General features: G+C 36.0%; 1 protein-coding gene across 2 annotated transcripts in view; it reads right to left on the minus strand.

The window, feature by feature from the left end:
* Positions 1-6,961: 6,961 nt before the first annotated feature.
* LOC117406716 (small conductance calcium-activated potassium channel protein 2-like) overlaps positions 6,962-21,139 on the minus strand; it is a 78,755-nt gene continuing 64,577 nt past the window's right edge. The window contains exons 3-6 of one of the 2 annotated variants that reach the window (XM_059022722.1): positions 19,454-19,564; positions 17,554-17,681; positions 12,270-12,339; positions 6,962-9,452 (exon numbers count right to left, since the gene is read on the minus strand). In XM_059022722.1, the coding sequence (XP_058878705.1) occupies positions 9,165-9,452; positions 12,270-12,339; positions 17,554-17,681; positions 19,454-19,564 (597 nt within the window). In that variant the 3' untranslated portion in view covers positions 6,962-9,164. The remainder of the gene's footprint in view (positions 9,453-12,269; positions 12,340-17,553; positions 17,682-19,453; positions 19,565-21,139) is intronic. The other variant, XM_059022720.1, reaches the window with a different exon arrangement.

The raw sequence follows: 21,139 nt of genomic DNA on the forward strand, positions 1-21,139 counted from the left end.
TACATGTCACAGATGGTCAAATTACCACGGAATTTCAAGACCTGTGTTCAAAAGCAATCCTGTTTATTCTTAAATTCCAGTCCAAACAAGAAAAACGTTCTTGATATAGATTGTGCAGCACCTGGTAAAATAAAAGGTCATTAAAATGTGTTGTTCCCGACTGCTATCTAATTATAGGTTGTTGCCTTCTATTATACATTATGAAATCAGTTTCTTACAGAACGCACTCTGACATGTGTTTATTGGAGGCTTTTTCATTCATAATAGCATACCCTGTCAATCCACTTTCATGCTGCATTAAACAAAGCTACACAACAGCTGACATGTTTACACATGGAAAAGGAATCACTTTTACTTCAGTCTCCCACCTTTTGACAAATGGAAAATGTCCCTCAAGATAACAATGGCCTTCTTTGGGGCTTTGACCTATATGACTTTCCCTTGCAGTTGACAAGAGCAGGACAAGCACTATATTTAGTAAATTAAATTAAACTTTCAATGGTTAAGTGCTTTGGTTGATCTTCAATTCTGGGGAAGCTCAGTTACATGACTGAGAATGATCTATTGTTTTTCTCCACCCTGCCAACTGCTGTTACATGTGCAGCACTGCCAACGCCGGTTCCATCCAAAACAATACAAGTCAAGTAAGAGAAATGTCTCCATCCCAACCAGAGCAGGATATATGATCAATCTTTGGTATTCTTCATGTCTGTGTGTGAAGGAATTACAGAGAGAGTTTAAAAAAAAAAAAAGCTGTCAGTGACCACCAAGCCATTTTCAAAATAAAGTACTTTGTTCATATACATTTTAATGGGAATTCACAGCAGTCCATTTCAAACCACTTACAGACCATTAAAGATTCTTTAATGAATTCTATTAAAACAAGAATCATATAACTGTATTCCAGGTTTCAATTTAAAACTAAACAAAAAAAAACCTGCCAAATTGGTTGGCCTTATTGCAACAGCCTGCTGGGCTGTAAATGAGTTTAGTTATTCAGCTTAGACCTCAGTGTAATGTATTGACTTTGACTAAAGTCCCTTGACTGTTGTACCTGTGTAAAGTCAAATGTGCATTGAACTGTGGCTGCTCACTGATGGCTTTGATCAGACTAGGGACATTGGTCAAGTCCCAATGCGGATGTACTTTACTGCCATTTTCAGAGAAATAAAAAGAGTTACACGTTCTGCAATTAATTTGTTTTGAACACAAATCTCTGTTTTATTATATTCTGTTCCAGCCTTGAGAGTTATGTATGTGGAGTCACATTTTTTAAATTGGAGAAAATCCTCATCTTTAATTATAGCTATTGATTATTCATTGGCTTTGATATTGAACCTGAATTGAATTGGTTTAAGGCATGACATCATTTTTATAATGTAGTGTTCATGAACATATTGAAGCGATCCTTGAGGGGGGATTGGGGATGTGTGAGTGGGTAGTGTAAATTGTGTGCTGTGTGTGTAGGGAATTCGGTTCAGGAATGGCACAAAAGATGTGTGTGGGTTGGGGGGGGGGGGGGGGGTTGAAATGACTGGGAGATCGGGGGAGACAAGAGTGAGTGGAGAGGGTGCATGGATGGAGAGATAGAGAGGGAGAGCGGGAGAGATTAAGTGGGTAGGGAAATTAAAGAAACAAATTATCATTTTATTTTCGTTTTCGACTCCCAGTTCCTTTCCCTTAATTGATGCTTTTATTTTTATGATTGCTGTTAACACTACAATATAAATACAATCAGTTTCAGCTTTTACTTCAAACATGACATATTTCACAATGTGACAAACAAAATCTATTTGAATGGAAGTTCACATGTAAAAAGTAGTTGATTTTTGTAGCCTGCTATGTATCAGTTAGTTACATCAAGGGAAATATTTCAAAGATATTTTTCCTGCACAGCTACAGTGAATCCAGAAAACTACCCCAAAAAGGTCCTTTGTTTATAATAATTTATTATATAGAGTAGGTATTCCTTTTTTAAAATAATGATATTTTAGTTGGTGTATTAAAAAAAGGAACTATTTTTAGAAATAAATTATATTTTGTTCAGTACTGTTAACATTATATTAAATATGTAAAATTGATTCTGCTTATGGTTATGGATATGTTTTTTTTTCTTTTTAAATCAGTATCAAATAGTAAACACTTAATTACAATTATTTTGTTTTTTTTCAAAGTATCTAAATCACTCAGGAAGTACTCCTAGTCCGTTTTTACAATAAGCAGGGCTTTTAATTAGTGAGGTAAGAAACATTGAAGATGTCTGGATTCATGCAATGGTGACTTTCCTGCCATAGTATAGAGAACAGAAAACAAAGATGCTGCATCATGGCTTCAGTATGCAGGCTGCTAACAACACAATATAAATATGCTGCTTGTCAAGGTATGTGAGACTCACTTACATGAGAAAAGTAAGGATACTAACTAACTCTCAGCTTTATACTGCTAAACTTTCTTGTAAAATATCAAACAGTATATACTATACACTCCCTGGAGTTGAATAGTTTTCACTTGGCAGGCCCCAAACACAGACCAGACTGTTTTCCTGCTCTGTTATTGCTGTATTCTGGTCATTTGGGCATTTACAATCTGCCAAAACTTATGGCAACTCAGTGAGTTGATGGAACTTAAGATCACACAACCACAATTATTTCTGGAATATGCCTTGATAAAGTCACTAAATAACACCACCATAGTAAATACATAGAAATACCTTTCAATATGGACAGTAAGGTAAGGGTGGTTTGTCTTTCATCTTGGCTGCACATTGTTCATGAGAACCACGTCATTAAAAAAAAAAAAAGTTAACTACTAGAAACAGAATAGAAAGATATCCTTGAGATATGAGTCCCTATGGCACATTATGTTTATAAAATTGCCTAGCAACCTGGCATTGTGATTGGGTCATAGCACATAAACTCTCCTCTGTAAAAGTATGTGCTAGCATTTTTTCATTGCTTTAATGTTTGTTTGATTTTATATATATATATATATATATATATATATATATATATATATATATATATATATATATATATATATATATATATATGTTAGTGCTGTCAAGCTGTTAAAAAGATTAATCGTGATTAATCTTGAGGTTAAAAAAATCTCAGTTAATCTTGGTTTTAATCACATATTTAATCTGAAACAGTTGTTTCTTCTAATTTAGCTTGTGTTTCTGATACAAGTTAGACGAAACAATTGGGACAACCCTGGCCCCCATTGGTATTACAGTTGTGCCTATTTGCTTTGTCCTGGGCAAGGTTGCCCCAGTGGTTTCTTGAAACTTGGCTTGTGTTTTTGATATCTCCACTTTAAATGGCTGGGCACTTTTGATAACTTTTTTGGGCGTTTTTTCACATTTCCAATGTGCTTATGTTTCAGATAAATTACCTGTAAGTTGCTTCTTAAAGTCTTGTGTTGCGTGTGTACAATATAGTAGATAATTCTAAATTAAATGATAAAATTAATATTTTACATTGATTGGATAAAGTTAAAGTCAATTAAAAGTGCCTTTCTCTTGTATTCAATATAATATAATATTTATTGAATGAAAACACAAATATATGTGTGAGAGGAATTTTTCCTGTACTTTAGTTTTCATATATATATATATATATATATATATATATATATATATATTAGAGGTCGGCACGGGTACCCGAAAACCCGACGCTACCCGGGTCTCTTTTTACTATCCGGATTCCGATTTATTAATTTGAGAATTTAAAGAAAATGTAGAAAATATGACAGTACAGTTGTAAGGGCGGGTCTCTGGCCGGTGTAATAAAAGACGTAACACAGCGAGCGGCAAGTACACCTCAATAATAATAACTGCGGCGACTATTCTCTGGAACTAAATCGGAAACAAAACAACATAACAACAGGGCTCCACAGTGTGACTAATTTGGTCGCATATGTGACTAAAAATGTTCTTGTGCGAACGTAAATTTTTATTTAGGTGCACAGGTGCCACTAGAAATTCCTAAAGGTTGACTATAAAAAATAAACATGATTTTTTTTTTTTTTTTTTTTTTAGCTGAAAGTATAAAAAAAAACAGATCTAACTCTCATAGCTCAATTGTACTCTGGGAATGTAGTTTATTGGTGTCCACTGCCCACTGTTAATTAGATATTAAAAACTTCAAATCCCATACCCTGCCAATTTCACTGATTTATCAGTGTGATGGCTGCCTGTTTCCAGACAATTTGAAAACTTGTCAAACCAATTATTATTATTATTATTATTATTATTATTATTATTATTATTATTATTATTATTATTATTATTTCTATTACATGAGAGTAGGTGTTAAAACTTCATGCTAATATTGGACTCAGCTCTCGCCAAGATAAGCACATCATAGCTTCTTTTACTGTAATCTAATGTGATCCATCTGCGTTTCCTTCCATCTGATGATGTAGATATCCTTCTGCCTGGTGTTGATGGCTGAAGTGTAATACTGGCTCCAGGGATCAGCCTATTTTGTCTCCCTGGCGCATCAGCACACACAATGGCTGCAATGCTGGCTCCAGGGATCAACCACAGTGCAGCCTCCCTAGCACATCAGCATGACAACCGTCTGGACTGAGCTGAGTAGGGTACTTCCCTGGGGTCTTCAAGTGGGCACCTTCCATCCTTGGTGTTTCATCGACTAGCCCACGATACCTTAAGAGGGCTCGACAGTGATTCTGGCGTCTCAGCATCACCCCCCTCCGTCCTCCACTCAGCTAAGCCCAGATTACTTACCTTCCTTTCCATCGATGTTACTTTCTTTCTACTGTGCTTGAGGTCCCCAACCAGAATCTTTTCATCTCAACCAGAGTCAGTTGCTGCTCCTCTCTGCTGCTTCAGATAAGTTCTTCACTATGCGTCGCAACACTTGACCACTGAATCCGATTGTTTATGCAAGTCCTCCTCTCATCTAGTAAGGGTAGTAAGGGGTGCTGATATCCTGCATAATGTGGTTTGCTTCCTGTCGCTGGATTTCATTTGACTGACTTGACTGACTTCGTAAGAAGTACTGGTCAGTGCGAGGCCCTTGCCCCTTCTCCCTCAAGCATTTCATCCTCCCTTGATGAATCTTCAAACCCCTAACCTTTGTCACTTTGCTCCAGCCACAGACACAAACCTGGAGCTCCATGTCTTTGCTAACTGCAAATCTTCAGCTAGTCCTTTGCAAATAACTCTCCGTTCTCATATCCGTTTCCTTTCCTAAGTCGTTAACCATGTTGTCAAACCTTGAGATAACTTCCACCCCCACTCTCGCAGATTCTAGGGGTATTTTTCTCTTTCATTTCTTAGAAGCCTTGGGCGGGTGTCTTCAGCATCCTGATCCATTTGAAAACACAGAGCTGGATACTGCCAGCTAGGGTGGCTAAACCCTTGTCAGCTCCCATGGGGTCTATTTCCTCCTGTCAGCTTTATTATTATTATTATTATTATTATTATTATTATTATTATTATTATTATTATTTCGATGTTTGTAGTACTAAAAAAGGTTACACATTTACAGATCATAAGGGACTAAATGTATGTGTACTATATAATATTTAAATATGTATCATGCACTTAAAACATTAATATATGTGATTTATTTAATCATTACCCGAAAAAGATTTTCTACTTGCTATATATTAGTGCTGCCCTCTAATATATATATATATATATATATATATATATATATATATATATATATATATATATATATATATATATAACAAATGATGTTGAATGGCTGTAGCTTTCCACCCACATGCTGGCTAGCACCCACTCTGAAGATCCTTTGTTGCAAAATAAAGGCTCATCCTTTTCAAAAGTCAGTCACGTGGTTCTTAAATGTGTGATTAGCGAGTATTAAAGTATCTCAAGGGCAAATGCAATAGCAGACAAAAACAGAGATGTAGGAGTCTGAAGCCAGGTGTTACCAACTGCTCTAAACCTGTTTGTGTAGTTCTTTGCCAACTCAATCCATCTGTGTGGAAGAGGCAGAGTTTACAGAAACGAAAGATTGGGTCTGTGAGATGAATAACAATGCAGTTTACTAATTTAGGTGAAGGGGATGTGTCAGGTTTATAGTACAATACAAGGCAATAGAGTATTATTTTGTCTTCTATGTTAAAGGGAATCTGTTTGTGTCAGTCTTTCTCCTTCTCCATCTAACATGTGGAACATGATCATGGATGAACATGGATGATTTTGCATTTGGGTAGAGGGTTTGGCGATTGAGACGCCTATGTCTTTTGAGGAACCTGCAATTAATTATCAATATTACAGATCCAACAGGAATCATTTTGGTAATGCAGCAAGAAGTGACCCAGTACTCTAATCACTGAATCTGTGCAAGGAAAAAGATCTGTTTAAATTGCTGTAACTTTGGGATGTTGGCACTTGATAGAAAACCAGAAGCGTGGTAGATATATTTTCTTATTTGTGAAATATGTGCAGATTTTCTTGCTCATATTTTGAATTAGCCATGCCAGTTGTCCCTTATTGTAGCAGAACCAGGATTTTTGGTTACAGCAGCTTCTAAATTTGTATTAAATCCTGTGCTTGTTTCAGGAAATATGGATGTAAAATGAAAAAAAAAAAAATTAAAATTGTGTATTACAAAAGCTACTTCTTGTATTCTAATAAGAACAAAGTATAGATCTATCTGTCTATGAGACAAGTTCACCAAGAGGACACAGTGAACGTCATCAATTGATTTCATTTAATTTTACATGACGTAACTAAAGGGGAGGGGGTGGTGTTCAAAGACACTCGATATCACCAATACCCTGGGAGGAGTCATTCTCTTGCAATAATCAAATGCTTTGAACAGAACGTCAACAGCCTAGTCATTTCATTGATTTGTACACCACATGTACACTAAGGCTGTTTTGAAATACCCTTCAAACTGCTCTCAAATTGCCTACTGCTACTCTGTCACCTGGATAAGAGTTGTAATTGCACCTGATGTGTTTAGGTACTGTGTGACTGAATGAGACCCGAAACTGAGGTCTTGCTAAAGTTTAAAGATGAATACTTTGCTCTCTTTTGTGGCAGTCCTCACAGTTGCCCCAGTGATTGACTGGTTTTGTTTTTATTATCTTACGCTAGTTCCATTTCATACACTAGAGAAATCAAAAGCTATAGTGTGTATTTACCACACCGTAGTATTGGGACTCCATGTTAAAGAAAGAACAAATCATGTGGGCTTTCACCAATTAAAGCATTTTCCTGTTCACTGAAAACGTTGTTAATTCAGCTAAAATGTTTGTTGCAGTCCCCAAGGAGATGCATGCATTTTATTTAAGTTCACAGTGAATGAGCAGAGCTGTCAATAAGCATCAGAGATGCACATTAAAGGAAATCAATGATCACCCTTGCACAGGATTTAACTTCTTTGTGCAGTGTTTGGACTGAAAATTGCCATTAAACCAAGAAATACAGAAAGGAGAAGGCTTCCTAGAACAATTTGTCCATTTTAGCAAAACACTACAAGATTGAAAATACCTCTTGTAATTGGAGATCTGTGTTGTTTCCAAGCTCTTAAAGAGTAAGTAGTGTGGTTCTGAAAAATATAGCGTTATATGTCCCCACCTGTTGCTTCAACTGCTTAAATAATGTACCACTATTTTTTCTTTTCATCGTTAATATCCTGATAACTTTGTACACATATAACTTTAAAGTCTGTTTCAAAGATCTTTTCTAGTGCACTGGGGTTTGAGAGTAAATTACTGCAAGAAGATTTAAAAAAAAACAAACATAACAAGTGCTCTGGCTTTTCTTTTCCGTACCACATCATGGATAGTTTTTGCTGTATTAGTGCACTAGAGTGGCCATTTTGAAAAGAGCTTTGAAACAGACTTTAAAGTTATAAGTATAAAAAGTTGTCAGGATGTTAACAAGGAAAAGAAAAATTACAGATACGGTATTTAAACAGTTGTAGCAACACGTGGAACCCTGCTACTTGCTCTTTAATCTAATTTAAATGAAAATCCCAAATTTGAATGTTTCTTTGTATGACTCAGTTCTGGCAATGGCCCTATTGTATTTGCAGCTGCCTGGATGCCTCGGCAATTCAGTGGTGACATCACCACCTCCAGGTGTGCCTTATGGTTACTAGGAGAGCGTTATACGCAAATCTTATGACATCAACAATAGACCTTCCAGTCCAAACCCAATTAAACAAGGTCCAGATGAGTGCCGGAGCTGAGTCACTCAGTCAAAATGGAGGCAACCTAACCATCTATGATAGGTGGAATACTGTAGATTTAAAGTAACAATTATGTGGGAATGTTTACTCAGTTTAGGACTTGCTTTCAAAGCCGTCTTCAGTTGAAGTCAACTTTAATAATATAAAAAAAGGCTACTATAGCAAAAGGCCACTGGAGCAAAATAATGTTCTAAGAAGACAGAGAAGAAAAAAATAGTCTCAGACAAGACTTCAGTTAGGAATTAGTGAATGGGGGCTTTTGCCTGTCCCTTAGAATTATGGCAAGCCTCCAGCTGAATGAATCAAGGGCAGGCCTGTGAATGCACAAGCAGTGTGAGTCAAAGTGTTGAGCTCCATGTCTAGAACAAACATCAGTTAAAACAGGGAATATCTCTTTGTCCAAAATCATCAGCATACTGATATAAGATCTATATCCGGCTTTTCTTTTCTTGCTCCAAACCTTGTTTTCTGGGTTATTCCCTTTCGTTAAATAATATATATATATATGTTTTACTGATTTTCCATAATTTGTTTCCCTTTAGAATTGTTTCATCAAAACAGCAAATTAACAATTGTTATTGATTTCTTTGACGATCATTATACAAACCTTTAATACTTCTGAACTCATTTGAACTCCAAATTTGACCAAAAAACTATGCAGAAATTAATTTTATTATATTATTTTATATAATAGTAAAGTTCATTGAAGTGCATGAATAAAAAGGTAGTGTAATTACAGAAGAAACAATCTATATAGCAGTGGTAGGTGCATTCACTGTGCATCTGGGAAAAAAAAAAAAAAATTCTCACTTGTTTTGGCCTAAAACATTTTTGTTCAGGTTCCCTGGATTCTGACATCAGAACCCGGATAACACTGATTAAAACCATAGGGCTTTACAATAAAAGCTAAAATATTGACCATATGATGGCAAAAAGTCTTTATCTTGTGGGTATATTAGTCAACTAGCTGCTCTCTGATGAAGTTGGCGGTGCTGTTGAAGAGGACCTCCTTCGTCTGGATAAGGACCGTGATCGCTCAGCACTGCAGGAAACTTGCTTGTCGTGGGATTGCATTTGAACTTCGAGGAACTCTCTCTGGTGTTGGCCAATTGTCTGGCTAAGCAGTACAGGGAGAGCTTGTATGCTCCCAATTAATGTTTCTAGTTTAGTTTCCAGGTTAACAACCCTCTTCTCAAAGTCTTCACCCCTTTCGTTTAAGTCCGAAATCATGTCATACATGATATTTTGTGTCTAATGGCAGAAACAGAGAAAAGGTATTAGCAAGAAAGCTATTATGACTAGGGTAGCCTTTATTTTATATATTTATATATATATATATACACATACATATATATACATACATACATACATACATATACATATATATACATACATATATATATACATACATATACATACATATATACATACATATATACATACATACATATACATACATACACACAGTAATATATATGATAGGAGAATCCATGTTGTTTGGACATATATTGTCCTTGATTCTATCAGGCCTGCTGTAAGGTCACAGTGGTACATGTATGATTATTTTTTCTTGAATCAGGAAGCACAGAGAATGGCTAAAAACAAAATATGTCTTATGCAAGCTCAAAGCCATGTACAGCAGCAGCTTGTATGGAGAAAAATGATTACATCTCATATTGGAGTACCAGACCTCAACCCACTCAGAATGGTTGCAAACATAAAAAGAAAATAAAGGAAATAAAACAAGAAAAACAATCAAACACTTGCATCTCCAGTTTGAATATGTTTTTACCATTATGAATGATCTTGTTTTATGCTTACATATGGGCACTCAGTCTTTTGCTGTCTGAATGTTACTAATTCTTAATTACTTTCCAATTACAAACATATGTTTTTTTTCTTTTTTACTATTAGTCCCCAGTAACCATATGTTGACTAAGGAAAAGTCTTTATCAGAAGTACTAAGACTAATTCAGTCTATCTTTATTGAAACTTAATTTATCACAGATGACCTGTCATAGCTTGTACAAGCTCTTTGCATAAGCATGTGGGATATATAGATATATAGATATATAGATATATTGCCACTCTCGATCATTTTCAACAACTCATTGCTTGAAGACTATCTTGTTTTTAATAACCTCTTCATTTCAATCCAGCAATACTTGGTGGAATTCAGAGTCTGTGCAATAAGCCTTGATGTTAAAACATTTCATTAAAATCAGCATTTACTCCCTGCTCATGAAATTAATTGATGAGAGTCAATACTTCAAATAGTTTCCACTTACAATACGTTACTGCTTATTGCTGTAGAAATGTCTGTTTGGGGGTCTTTTTCTCTTAAAATGCACAAGTGGATTATTTTGTCTGGCAGCATCATGGGAATGCACCCATTCCAAGTACTACTGTGTCTCTAAAGGCTTTTACTGCGCAAGTAAAAACTGTACCAGTACAAGTACAAACTGTACCAGTACAAGTACAAACTGTACCAGTACAAGTACAAACTGTAGAACTCAACAGCTCTTTGGTTCCAATGGTGATTTTAATGAAAGTTTGGAAGCATTACCTGGAACATGCTTTTGATATTCACGTTCCTGTATAACAAGCACTTTTTGTATGTTTGTGTTCCCCATTTATAGTCTTGTTCACGGCCTTTACATTTTTTTTTTTTTTACATTTCCCAGGAAAATGTTCTGCATTTCATTTGTTTTTAGTCATGGAAAACATGAGCAAAGTGGTGGGGAATAAGCATAAAACGGTTTTGTGATGGAAATCGGTGATTATAATCATTATTTGTATCATTTTATGTTTCTAAAAAGAAAAAAAATCTGTTTTTGACATTTTCTACACTAGTCATACATGTACTTTTATACATTGAAGTTTTAACTAATACATTCAGAACTTCCAACATTTAATATATATATATACATATACATATTGTTAAATAATAATACTAAGAATATGATGATGATGGGTACCATAAGCTGTGAAAACATGTGTTTTTTTTCTTTAACCTCTGTCTATTCCCCAGACACAGTTTTACAGTCACATAGACAGACAATTAAAGCTATGCACAGCAGAAACTGCATCTGAATTCTCAAGATACCATGTTAATCAACATGGTAGTAGTATTACATTGAAAAGAGCATGGTGGAGGTCTTTTTTTAAAAAAAGAATGTAGTCGTCGCCAATTTTTTACCCCGGTTTTCTCCCCAATTTAGCGTGCCCAATCATTATTTGTATCCTCGGCCCACCGCTCGCAACCCCCCCGCCGACTCAGGAAACGGCGGCTGGAGCACGCGTCCTCCGAAACGTGCTCCTGCCAAGCCGTCATTTTTCGCACTGCGGATCCACAGCAATGCTACCAGACCTATAGTGCCGGAGGACAACACAGAACTGGCAGCTCCACTGCAGAACCACAGACGCCCTATCGGCCACAGGGGTCGCTGATGCGCGGTGAGCCGTGGATTCCCCTGCCGACCTAAGCCCTCCCTACCCGGGCAGCGCTCGGCCAATTGTGCGCCGCCCCCTAGGAACTCCCGATCACGATCGGCTGTGACATAGCCTGGATTCAAACCTGCGATCTCCAGGCTATAGGGCACATCCTGCGCTCTGCGTGGAGCGCCTTTTACTGGATGCGCCACTTGGGAGACCCTGGTGGAGGTCTTTATACCAAAAGTGTAATTAGCATCATTTTTTTTTGTTTGGTGTAGGAAAATAAATCAGATAATGAGGAAGTAAAAACAACATAAGGACATTTTTTTGTCAAATGTGGACAAAATGCATTTTGGTGTAAAGAGGTTGATAAATTTGACCTCATAAGCACGATACAATGCATATTACAGGATAGTGCTTTACCATATAGTGTATCCTCTCAATCACATGACAATGTGTACCTTTTGGGAGATTTCCACAAGGAGATCAAAGCCTTTGTTTGCAGCGAGACAACTGCAATGACCCCTTCAATGTTCAATTTTATAGAAGTAGAAATTCCAGAGTTGCCCTGTTCTCCTTTTTAAGTAGTAAGCGTTTATGACAAACAATGGATTGATTTTGAACTGTACTAACCTTAGCCAGGTCCACCAAAGTATTTGCTTGATCATTCAGCTTTCGTTGTTCCATTTTTACGCTTCTTAATCTAAATGTGGAATTTTTGGAAAGCAGTCATTAAACAGCTCATTTCACTGCGGTCTCCAGACATCATGCACAGATCATACATCCACATGGACAATGCTTGTGTTACTTTGGCATCATAATCCAGTTAGTTATGTAGTTGGTTGAATGAGATGCATGCTTTCTCCACACCGCAAAATAAAGCAAATAGCAAGAGAGATGTTACATGATCACTGAGCGTTGTTTGCCATGTGTTTAAACAATTTAATATAGTTTTTCTTACCAGTATGAAACACAAGCCAGAAACAATTCTCAAAAGCTTCAGTATCATGACAAATAGACATAGGAAGTTCTGAATTTAGGCACTGTGTGACCTGCTTAGATGATTTGGAAATTAGGTTATTCCTATGCCTAAGTGACTAGATACAGGAGTTAGCTCTGTTCAGTCTGAAATGGAATTGATTAGAAGGTGTCTGGACCCGATGGAGAGTCAGTGATAAGCAAGATTCTGACCAATATGAAAAACAAATCATTAACTTGCAGCTAAAGCAATACAGTATGTGGTCATTTGTTTGATGTCTGCCATTGTAACCTGTTTACTGAGGATTCCTTAAGCAGCCCATATCACATTTTTGCACACTTATTCTGTTTAAACACTAGTTCTTAGTGATATTTTGATGCATCAGTTTAGTGTACTGATCTGAGATCATCTGTGATTCTGCAAAGAAATAACATTTATTTTTCTGGAAAAACTAATAAAATCAAATATCACTATACAAACCCTAACAAATCTTAAATGTTTTTTTCTTCTTCTTAATGCCAGCTTTCTGTTTTTACAGTCACTTCAGCAAATGCTTATTTTCCTATTCCTACGCATGACTGTGCATGTCACTTTATAGAAAGGCCTTAGTTCATTAAATGCATTTTACAACAATCCAGCAGACTTAGTAATTAGCATGTATAACTGAAGGGGGTTCCTTGCTGTATTACAGCTCCCCTTGCCACTCCTGAGTATTTGGTTGTTTGTGTAAATAGTGTATTTCTGAGTGCATTTCTCTTTACCACGTAGATGTTACATTTTCCTTTATGAGAGATGCACAGGTCTGGCAAATGCATATTTGATTGTAAAAGTAATAAATTAAAAATTGTGTGCAATTCTGCAAACAAATTATAATACCCAAAAGATTTATGACAAGGTCTGTACTTTTTCACGTAAAAAAAGGGCTTATTTCACTGCATTTCACGGTCTAAAAATAGGTACAGGCTAACTTCACTATAACAAACCCTCATAATATATACCTTTAAAACTCAAATGCACATTAACCAGAATGTGTGTGCCTTTGATGCAGGACGATCAGCTTTACTGAAATTTTTCATTTCACATTAACTTTGGAATATTTCATTAACTTTATGGCCTTTTATCAATTCTGCTTTAATGATGAATACAAGATTTTCATAGAAGAAATTATCGGTCAGTCAGGGGCTTTACAAAACATCTCTTTTGGGGTTTACATCAATAATTCAATGTCAGAACAAGTGGTTAAAGGGACCCAAATTAGAACTTCACAGAAGCAAGTGAAGTGTTTTAGCTGTGCTAGTCCTTTTTCCGGGCTGTTCTCGATTGGGACCCCACTAAATTGAATCTCTTACATTTTGGTTTGTTATTGGGTTGCTCTACACAAGACTACAAATGGGGGTATCTAATTTAACTTAAGATGCAATGAGCTGGTTATAAAGTATATGTTCACAATACTGTTTCTTTAGGCAATGTCACATAAGTTTATATTGCATTTTCCACCACAAGTGAGGGAAGGTGTGAAAACTCATGAGTGGCTGGTAGACCATTTACTCACAAGCCTGATCGATCACTCAGACCCATTACTGTATTATATTACCACTCAACTACATATGATATACCTGTTATCTAGTAATTTGTCTGGCCAAATAACACTTCAGGAGGTGTTTATTATTGTATTTATCCTTTTCTTTTCTTTTTGTACTATGGCCATTATCCATCCCAATTCTTTACTATTCAGGTTGTGTGGTTCATATCCATATAAGTGTTTAAATACTTATATATGTATTTATGTTTAAGCCATATACATCCAGTATGACCATAATAGGAACTGGAACTGGAACTGGGCAATTTAGATCAATCAGAGGCACTTCTAAACAAACAAGCAAACCAAAGTCATCTACACTAGACTGTTGCTTATACAGTAGCATGTATTTCATAAATACTTTATAATGTATAACAATAAACAATGCATTATTTCATTGTAATTATTTTAATGTAGGTGGAATTATATCTAATTTTGAAATGATATTTAAAATATCAGGCTTGATTTTCAAAACTGCTGTGAATATGCAAGACAACACTGATTGTGCTTTTTATTCTGTGGAAATGCTGGCTTACATGCTTTTATGTAACAGAGATATTTTACAATCTGATGCACGATGCACTTCCGAACAACAAGTCTCACAAACATCTAACAAGACAACAGATCAATTTATTTACAGCAATATTTAGTGCAGGGTTTTTAATGTGGTGCATATCTGGGAATGCACATGCATTTGTTGAAAAACAGAACAAAAACAATTGTGAGTGACCAACACCTTTGTGATTTGAAAATCTGGCCCCAGTAAATTAATATCTGTGGTTGGTTTAGCTGCAAGTGATGGCAATAATAGAAACTAGTGCAAATACAGCAGCGTGCTTTCAAATGGAACACACTGCTATTATGTGTGCAGTGAATTCCACTTATCACGGATAGGATCATGATTTTGGAATACGTTTCCATGGCAGTGATCATACCATTTGATTGACAGGAAATAGGATCTCTCTGATGCATGCACAGAATCTTAACATTTTTTGAAGAACAGCTCATACAAACTTACTTCCGAGCTCTAGTTTCATTTTGTTGAAACAAAAAAAAAAGACAAAACAAAACAAAAGTAAATGTAAAATACACTAAAAACAAAGTAGCACAAAGGGAATGGGTAAGTCAAGACAATACCGTAATCTGTTAGAACGGGGGCATTAAAGCAGACAATTCTTTTATGCAAAAGAAACACACAAAATCAAAACAAAAAAAATCTAGATTGATCTTCAGCTATTCCTGAGCACTCAAGTGGGTTAAAAGTATTGAGAGTTAAAACTGTATAAGCAATTTTTTAAAAAAATGTCATTTGCCACTGTAAAACACTACAGATAAAACTAAACTGAAAAGCAGTGAATGTGATTAGAGCCTGTTTATTAATAGATTACATATGCAGCCATAACAGTCATATGATACCTGACATTAATAGAAAACAGCAACATGCATTAAAAAGTCTCATCAGAAAAAAGTAATTGATCCTGACACAACATTATAAACGAATTTTCACGATAGCAGAAAGCATGATCCCACCTGACCCTCTCAAGGATTCTATGTGGGGTGTCAGGTGGGGTCCTATTTCATGCTGTCCTTGGAATTCTAAGGTTAAATGGGTTTCATCTGGGGCAATGTGAAAATACATTCTGGACAACTAGCAAAAAGGGCTTCATGATAAAGTTAATTGTGTTAATAAGAGGTAAGAAGATGGTTGTTACATCGTAAAGAGAGTACACTATGTCATTTAAGGGTATCCAACTATGCAGCACAGAGAGATTGCACTGTGAGGTACACAGAGTAGAACAGCATACTTCCTTAAGTGAATAAATGATACATTTTCAAAATTCATTAAGAATGAAAACCTCTAATCTGCAATGATAGGAACAGTTTGAAAAAAAAGTATTGAAGCTAACCAAAGGACCGTAACTAGCTAGTAAGTACAGTATGTATCTTTTCTGTATGTTAGCAAGGGTTGACATGCTCACAAAACATGTAACACTATGCTAAGTTAACACCAGTTTGTTCTCTAAAAACAAAACAAAAAAACTTCAAATAATTTAATTTAGCCTGCACCTCTTTCTTGCGTGTTCAGTTTCCAATTTGTTTTTCCTGTTACAAAAATTGGTGCGAACTTAGAACAGTAGTAAATGTTTTGTGAAATGGCCCATTAATGTTTTAACTTCCTCTCAAACCTAATCCACTTTTTCTTAAAATATATATTTTTGGCTTTCAGTTGTACAATTAATTACAAATGTACAATCACATCAAATACATTTTACAAGCAACAATATTTTTTTTATATTGTAATATTAGGCTTTTTCTGTATTAATCAAGTATTAACTGAACCCAGTCTCTGCGGTAGATGTACTAAAGTGTTGCAGCTGTCGCAATAGTCGCAAACCAGTAGCAAATGAGTCGGAAGTCTTGGGTGAAATGTACTAAACAAGCGCAATGCTGTTGGTGACTTTTTAGGGAATGCTTTGCGGCAGCAGTTTTTCTTTGCGGTTCAATCTTAGATGACTATGTAATTATGGGCGTTCTTGCATAAATTCACAAAAAAGGGTGTGGAGGATATCAAATGAGGGCTCTCAGATATTATAATGAGATGTACTAAAGCTGCAGACAATTGCAACACTTCCAATTCCATCAATTTAAGAACTTTTGAAAGCACGTTTTAAACAGTCACAGTTGTTGCTGGCATTTCCCAGTCTGCTTATTTCATGTGTTGCCAGTTATGCTCAATGCATTTTTGAGGTAAACACCCAAGTACCTAATTTTCACGAAAGTCAGGGTGTACTTACAAGCCTTTTCTATGACATTTCTGGTTCCCCCAACATGTCGGGCGTAATAGACTGCACACATGTGCCGCTAACCCCTCCAGCTTAGATTTAGATTCTTGCACCCTTGCATGTATAGACATTATCCTTCAGGCACCCTCTGCTGCAGCAAACCATAACTCAACTCCCGCTATTATTTGAATAATGTCACACGACTCTCGCAATGCTAGAGACCTCGCTAAGTAGATGCAACAAATATTTAAATGAGTATATTGTGGCTCTTTTCATTAACATATTTTCTCTTAGTACATACGACAAAATGAATAATTTGCAAATTGTCACAACGAAATTGCAAATTGCGGTATGTTTGCGCTGTGACTGGCCCATAGTACAACTACCCCTCTGACTTTTGACTTTTGACTCTGTAACAAGTAACCAAGAATTCATGGCATGTGAATGACCACCATTCAGACTTCTGTATTACTTGGTGGGGAGAATGTGTTTAGTTTAGTTTAGAAACTAGTGGACATTGGATTGTATTATTTATATTACATAAGAAGACATACATAAATAAAGAACCATACTCACTGGTGAATGGCCTGTAAGAATTTCCGTTGATGTTTCCTCACTCGTGCATGGTCTATCTTTTTAACTAACTTTGTGTTTTTGTATATTAACCATGTTTCCCTGAGTACATTGGCAGCTGCATTTTTCACCTTAAAAAAACAAAACAAAAAACAGATAGTTTAATCATGAGTGTATGGCATTGAAGGAATGCTGAAAAACAATAACTAAACCATGTCAAAACACACTTCATGTTAATTCTTCACCTATTAATCTTACAAAACTAGGGTAACTCCATCACAATCAAGTCCATTCATTAAAATCCATAAATCAAACTTCTGAGATGCTTTTTAAAGTTTTGTAACATTATCAGTTACATTTTTCATTCACAAACAATGGTGCAGATAAAGAACTTCATAAATCTGGCCCTGTGTGTCTTATGGTTGACTACAAAAGGTGGTTTCTACGGTACTGAAGATATGGTTAACTATGCTTTTTATGATGCTTTTCTGTACTCTACCAATGTTTTACTATGATTTTACTTTGTTTTACTTTGTTTTTACAACAATGTACATTATATACGACATGGAATGTATTTTTTTTACCTTTGAAAAATTTTGAACAGAATAATTATAGGACAGCATTCTTCATTTGTATAACAATACAGCCCAAACTCCTTTTGAACTGACCAGGGGGCTATTTAAAATAGGCCACATGTGTTTTTGTATTGGAAAAATACATACATGGGTAGTCACTATACTGTAAACAGATGGTGCTTCTCTCTAGTTGGTATATGCTGTCCTCTGTCAGCTTGAAGTATGCTTTTTCAGGGCTGTATTTATTTCACAGGAATTGGTTGTAAAAGCATGAACAACCCTAAATTGTTGAACAGTAGAAACAACACAATTGTGTGCAATTAAAAATATTAAGGACAATAAGGAACGCCGAGGTGTCCTTGTAACTTTGGCACTGGGGCCTCACCCCCTTCCTGTAATGAGGCTTCTCTGCATTTACAAAAAACACACAAAATACAGTGAGCTCCAAGAAGAGCCCAAGATACAGCAGGTTGTGTGTGTGTGTGTGTGTGTGTTTGCTAGTGGGTAGGTGTTAGAAAGGAGTGTTTTCAAAAGTTTGGCAAATCATTCATGAATAATGAATTAAAACCAAACACAGTAGAAATGCTGTACAATAAACACATGTACAGAGTGCTTGTACATGTACATGACTTTTTAATGATATCCCAAGGAGGAAGTCCTCTCTGGGTATTGCACTATGGTGTCTGTATTGAACAGCTAATGCAATAACACTTTATTTCTAATGTTTTATAAAAAGCATTATAAGGTGTAATAAAGCATAGTAAAAGCATGGTAAATCATATTACACAAAAAAGGCAAACTGTGGTAAATGTATTGTGGTACCACGGGAAAGTAATGTGAAGTCTGCAAAATTACTGTGCGAAAGTCTTAAGAAACATGTGTTCATAAAATATACTAGAATTTTGATTCTTAAACCCATACAGTGTGGTGTCAGTGGCTATGTGACTTAATATCCACCCTGCCTGCATCCAATGCCATAACAATATAAAATATATTTGGTAGAATTTTTTTTAATTATTTAAAAAAACAAATAAACAAAAAAAAAGATACAAACTGCAGTCTCTGGAACTGTGACAGCTGAATTTTAAACCCACACAACATTATAAGCTCCTTCTCTGTGTCATTCAGCATTATTCTTGGATGTTTATGATCTGGCTCCAGGTTACAATTAGTTCTGCCGCTCAATCCTTCATCCTGACGTGGACTAACATATTATAGTAAGTCGAACATGTCTTATGGTCTCACGTTAGTGCTAGAATGACAATTATATACTGTATTTGTTATATATGCAAGCTGTTGCGTCAAATTGTATTCAGTTAATGACTTACTCTTTTAGTTAGCTGTGTGTCCATCATAAAATTGTGCACATGTTTTTCAGCTTTGGTTAGTTCTAACTTCTTCGCAACCACAGCTACCACCAGAGCAGTGCAGCCAGCTCCCTGGAAAGAAAAACCAATATTAACAGTGCAGTTTCCTTTTCTCAAATCAATCGCTTCAAGATAAAACGAGCATACTGTACTTCCCTGCTAAAGGTTATCCAGATGAAAGCAAGTACCAATCGATGTATGCTATGGAATCCATTTTACAATGTATTGGAACTAAATTTCCTGTGCCATTAGAGGAAAAACAGCCCTATAGATGGATATTACCACCTCCATGCTTGACAGTAGGTATGGTGTTCTTTTCTTTGTACGCCTCACCACATTTTCTCCAAACGTAACGACTATCAGCATGACCAAATAGCTCGATTTGAGTTTCATCACTCCACAAAACCTTTGACCAGAACTTATATCCCTCTTTTAAATGCTGTTTTGCAAACTTTAAGCGATTGTACTTGTGACGCTTTCCTAAGAGTGGCTTTTTCCTTGGCCTGCAACCATTGAGACCTTCACCATGCAATACTTGACCTATGGTTGAAATGGAAACCCCAGTCCCACTTGCAGCCAATTCACTTTGAATATCTTTGGCAGTCAATCTCGAATTGTTATTAACCTTCCTCACAATTCTTCTACTTGCTCTTGGTGAAAGAACCCTCTTTCTTCCAGACCAAGGGGGCGTTGCAACAGTACCATGAGTCTTGTACTTCTTGATAATAAAAACAATTATTGAAATTGGGATACTCAAATGCTTGTAAATCTTCTGCATTATCATGTTGAAATTTTGAATTAGCATTTTTGGAGTTTTGCAATACAATTGCTGAAATAAATAATTGTAGACACAAAAGCAAAACTTCTGCTACAAAAGATTTTTCCCTTGTTTTTCTCCATGGATATTGTGAAGCAAAGCACCACTAAGTTAAAGGAAATTATTGCTTTTCTTCTGTAAATATCTGTTAATGTCTATATGTATATATGTTTCATATTGATTTTTCTGTGTTCTGGAAGACTTCGATATTATCAATATCAATATCAAAATACGTGCATGATATCGATGTACAATTTTCATATCGATGCCCACCCCTATATATATATATATATATATATATATATATATTGAAGAACTTTAGATGTAGACCACAAAAGATAACCACTAGGCAAGATGTTTCTCCTTTTTGCTTTTCAGTTAAAGCCCATAACAGGGAACCCCTGAGCAAAAATGGTAAGGCTGAGCCATGTGTAAACAAACCGATCTTTATAATCAGATGGATCCCACTCAAAGCTGATAAAAAGGAGATTTTTTTTCTCTACTGTCATGTTGAAAAGTAAAATCTAATACATACAGCTTTGCCTTTTTTCTCATTCTGTGTTTTCTACAGCACAGCTCACTACCAAGACCACGTAGGTCAACATGTTGTCAGCAAACAAAAGTTAGCTAGCCCCGTCCTGCTCTTTAAAAAAGTGTCAGTGGGACCTTAAAATGCCTACAGATGAGAGAGGACCTCAGCTTCCACAGAGTAGACATGATCTCACTTAACAACATGCTGGAAGTGCTTTGGCTCAGCGGAAACAGCCAACTAGCACCACTTTCTGCAGCATCTGTTTCCACATCCAACCTCGCTTATTGCCTCTGAAACC

This window comes from Acipenser ruthenus, chromosome 1 (genome assembly GCF_902713425.1).
Source record: "Acipenser ruthenus chromosome 1, fAciRut3.2 maternal haplotype, whole genome shotgun sequence".
NCBI classification, from domain to species: domain Eukaryota; kingdom Metazoa; phylum Chordata; class Actinopteri; order Acipenseriformes; family Acipenseridae; genus Acipenser; species Acipenser ruthenus.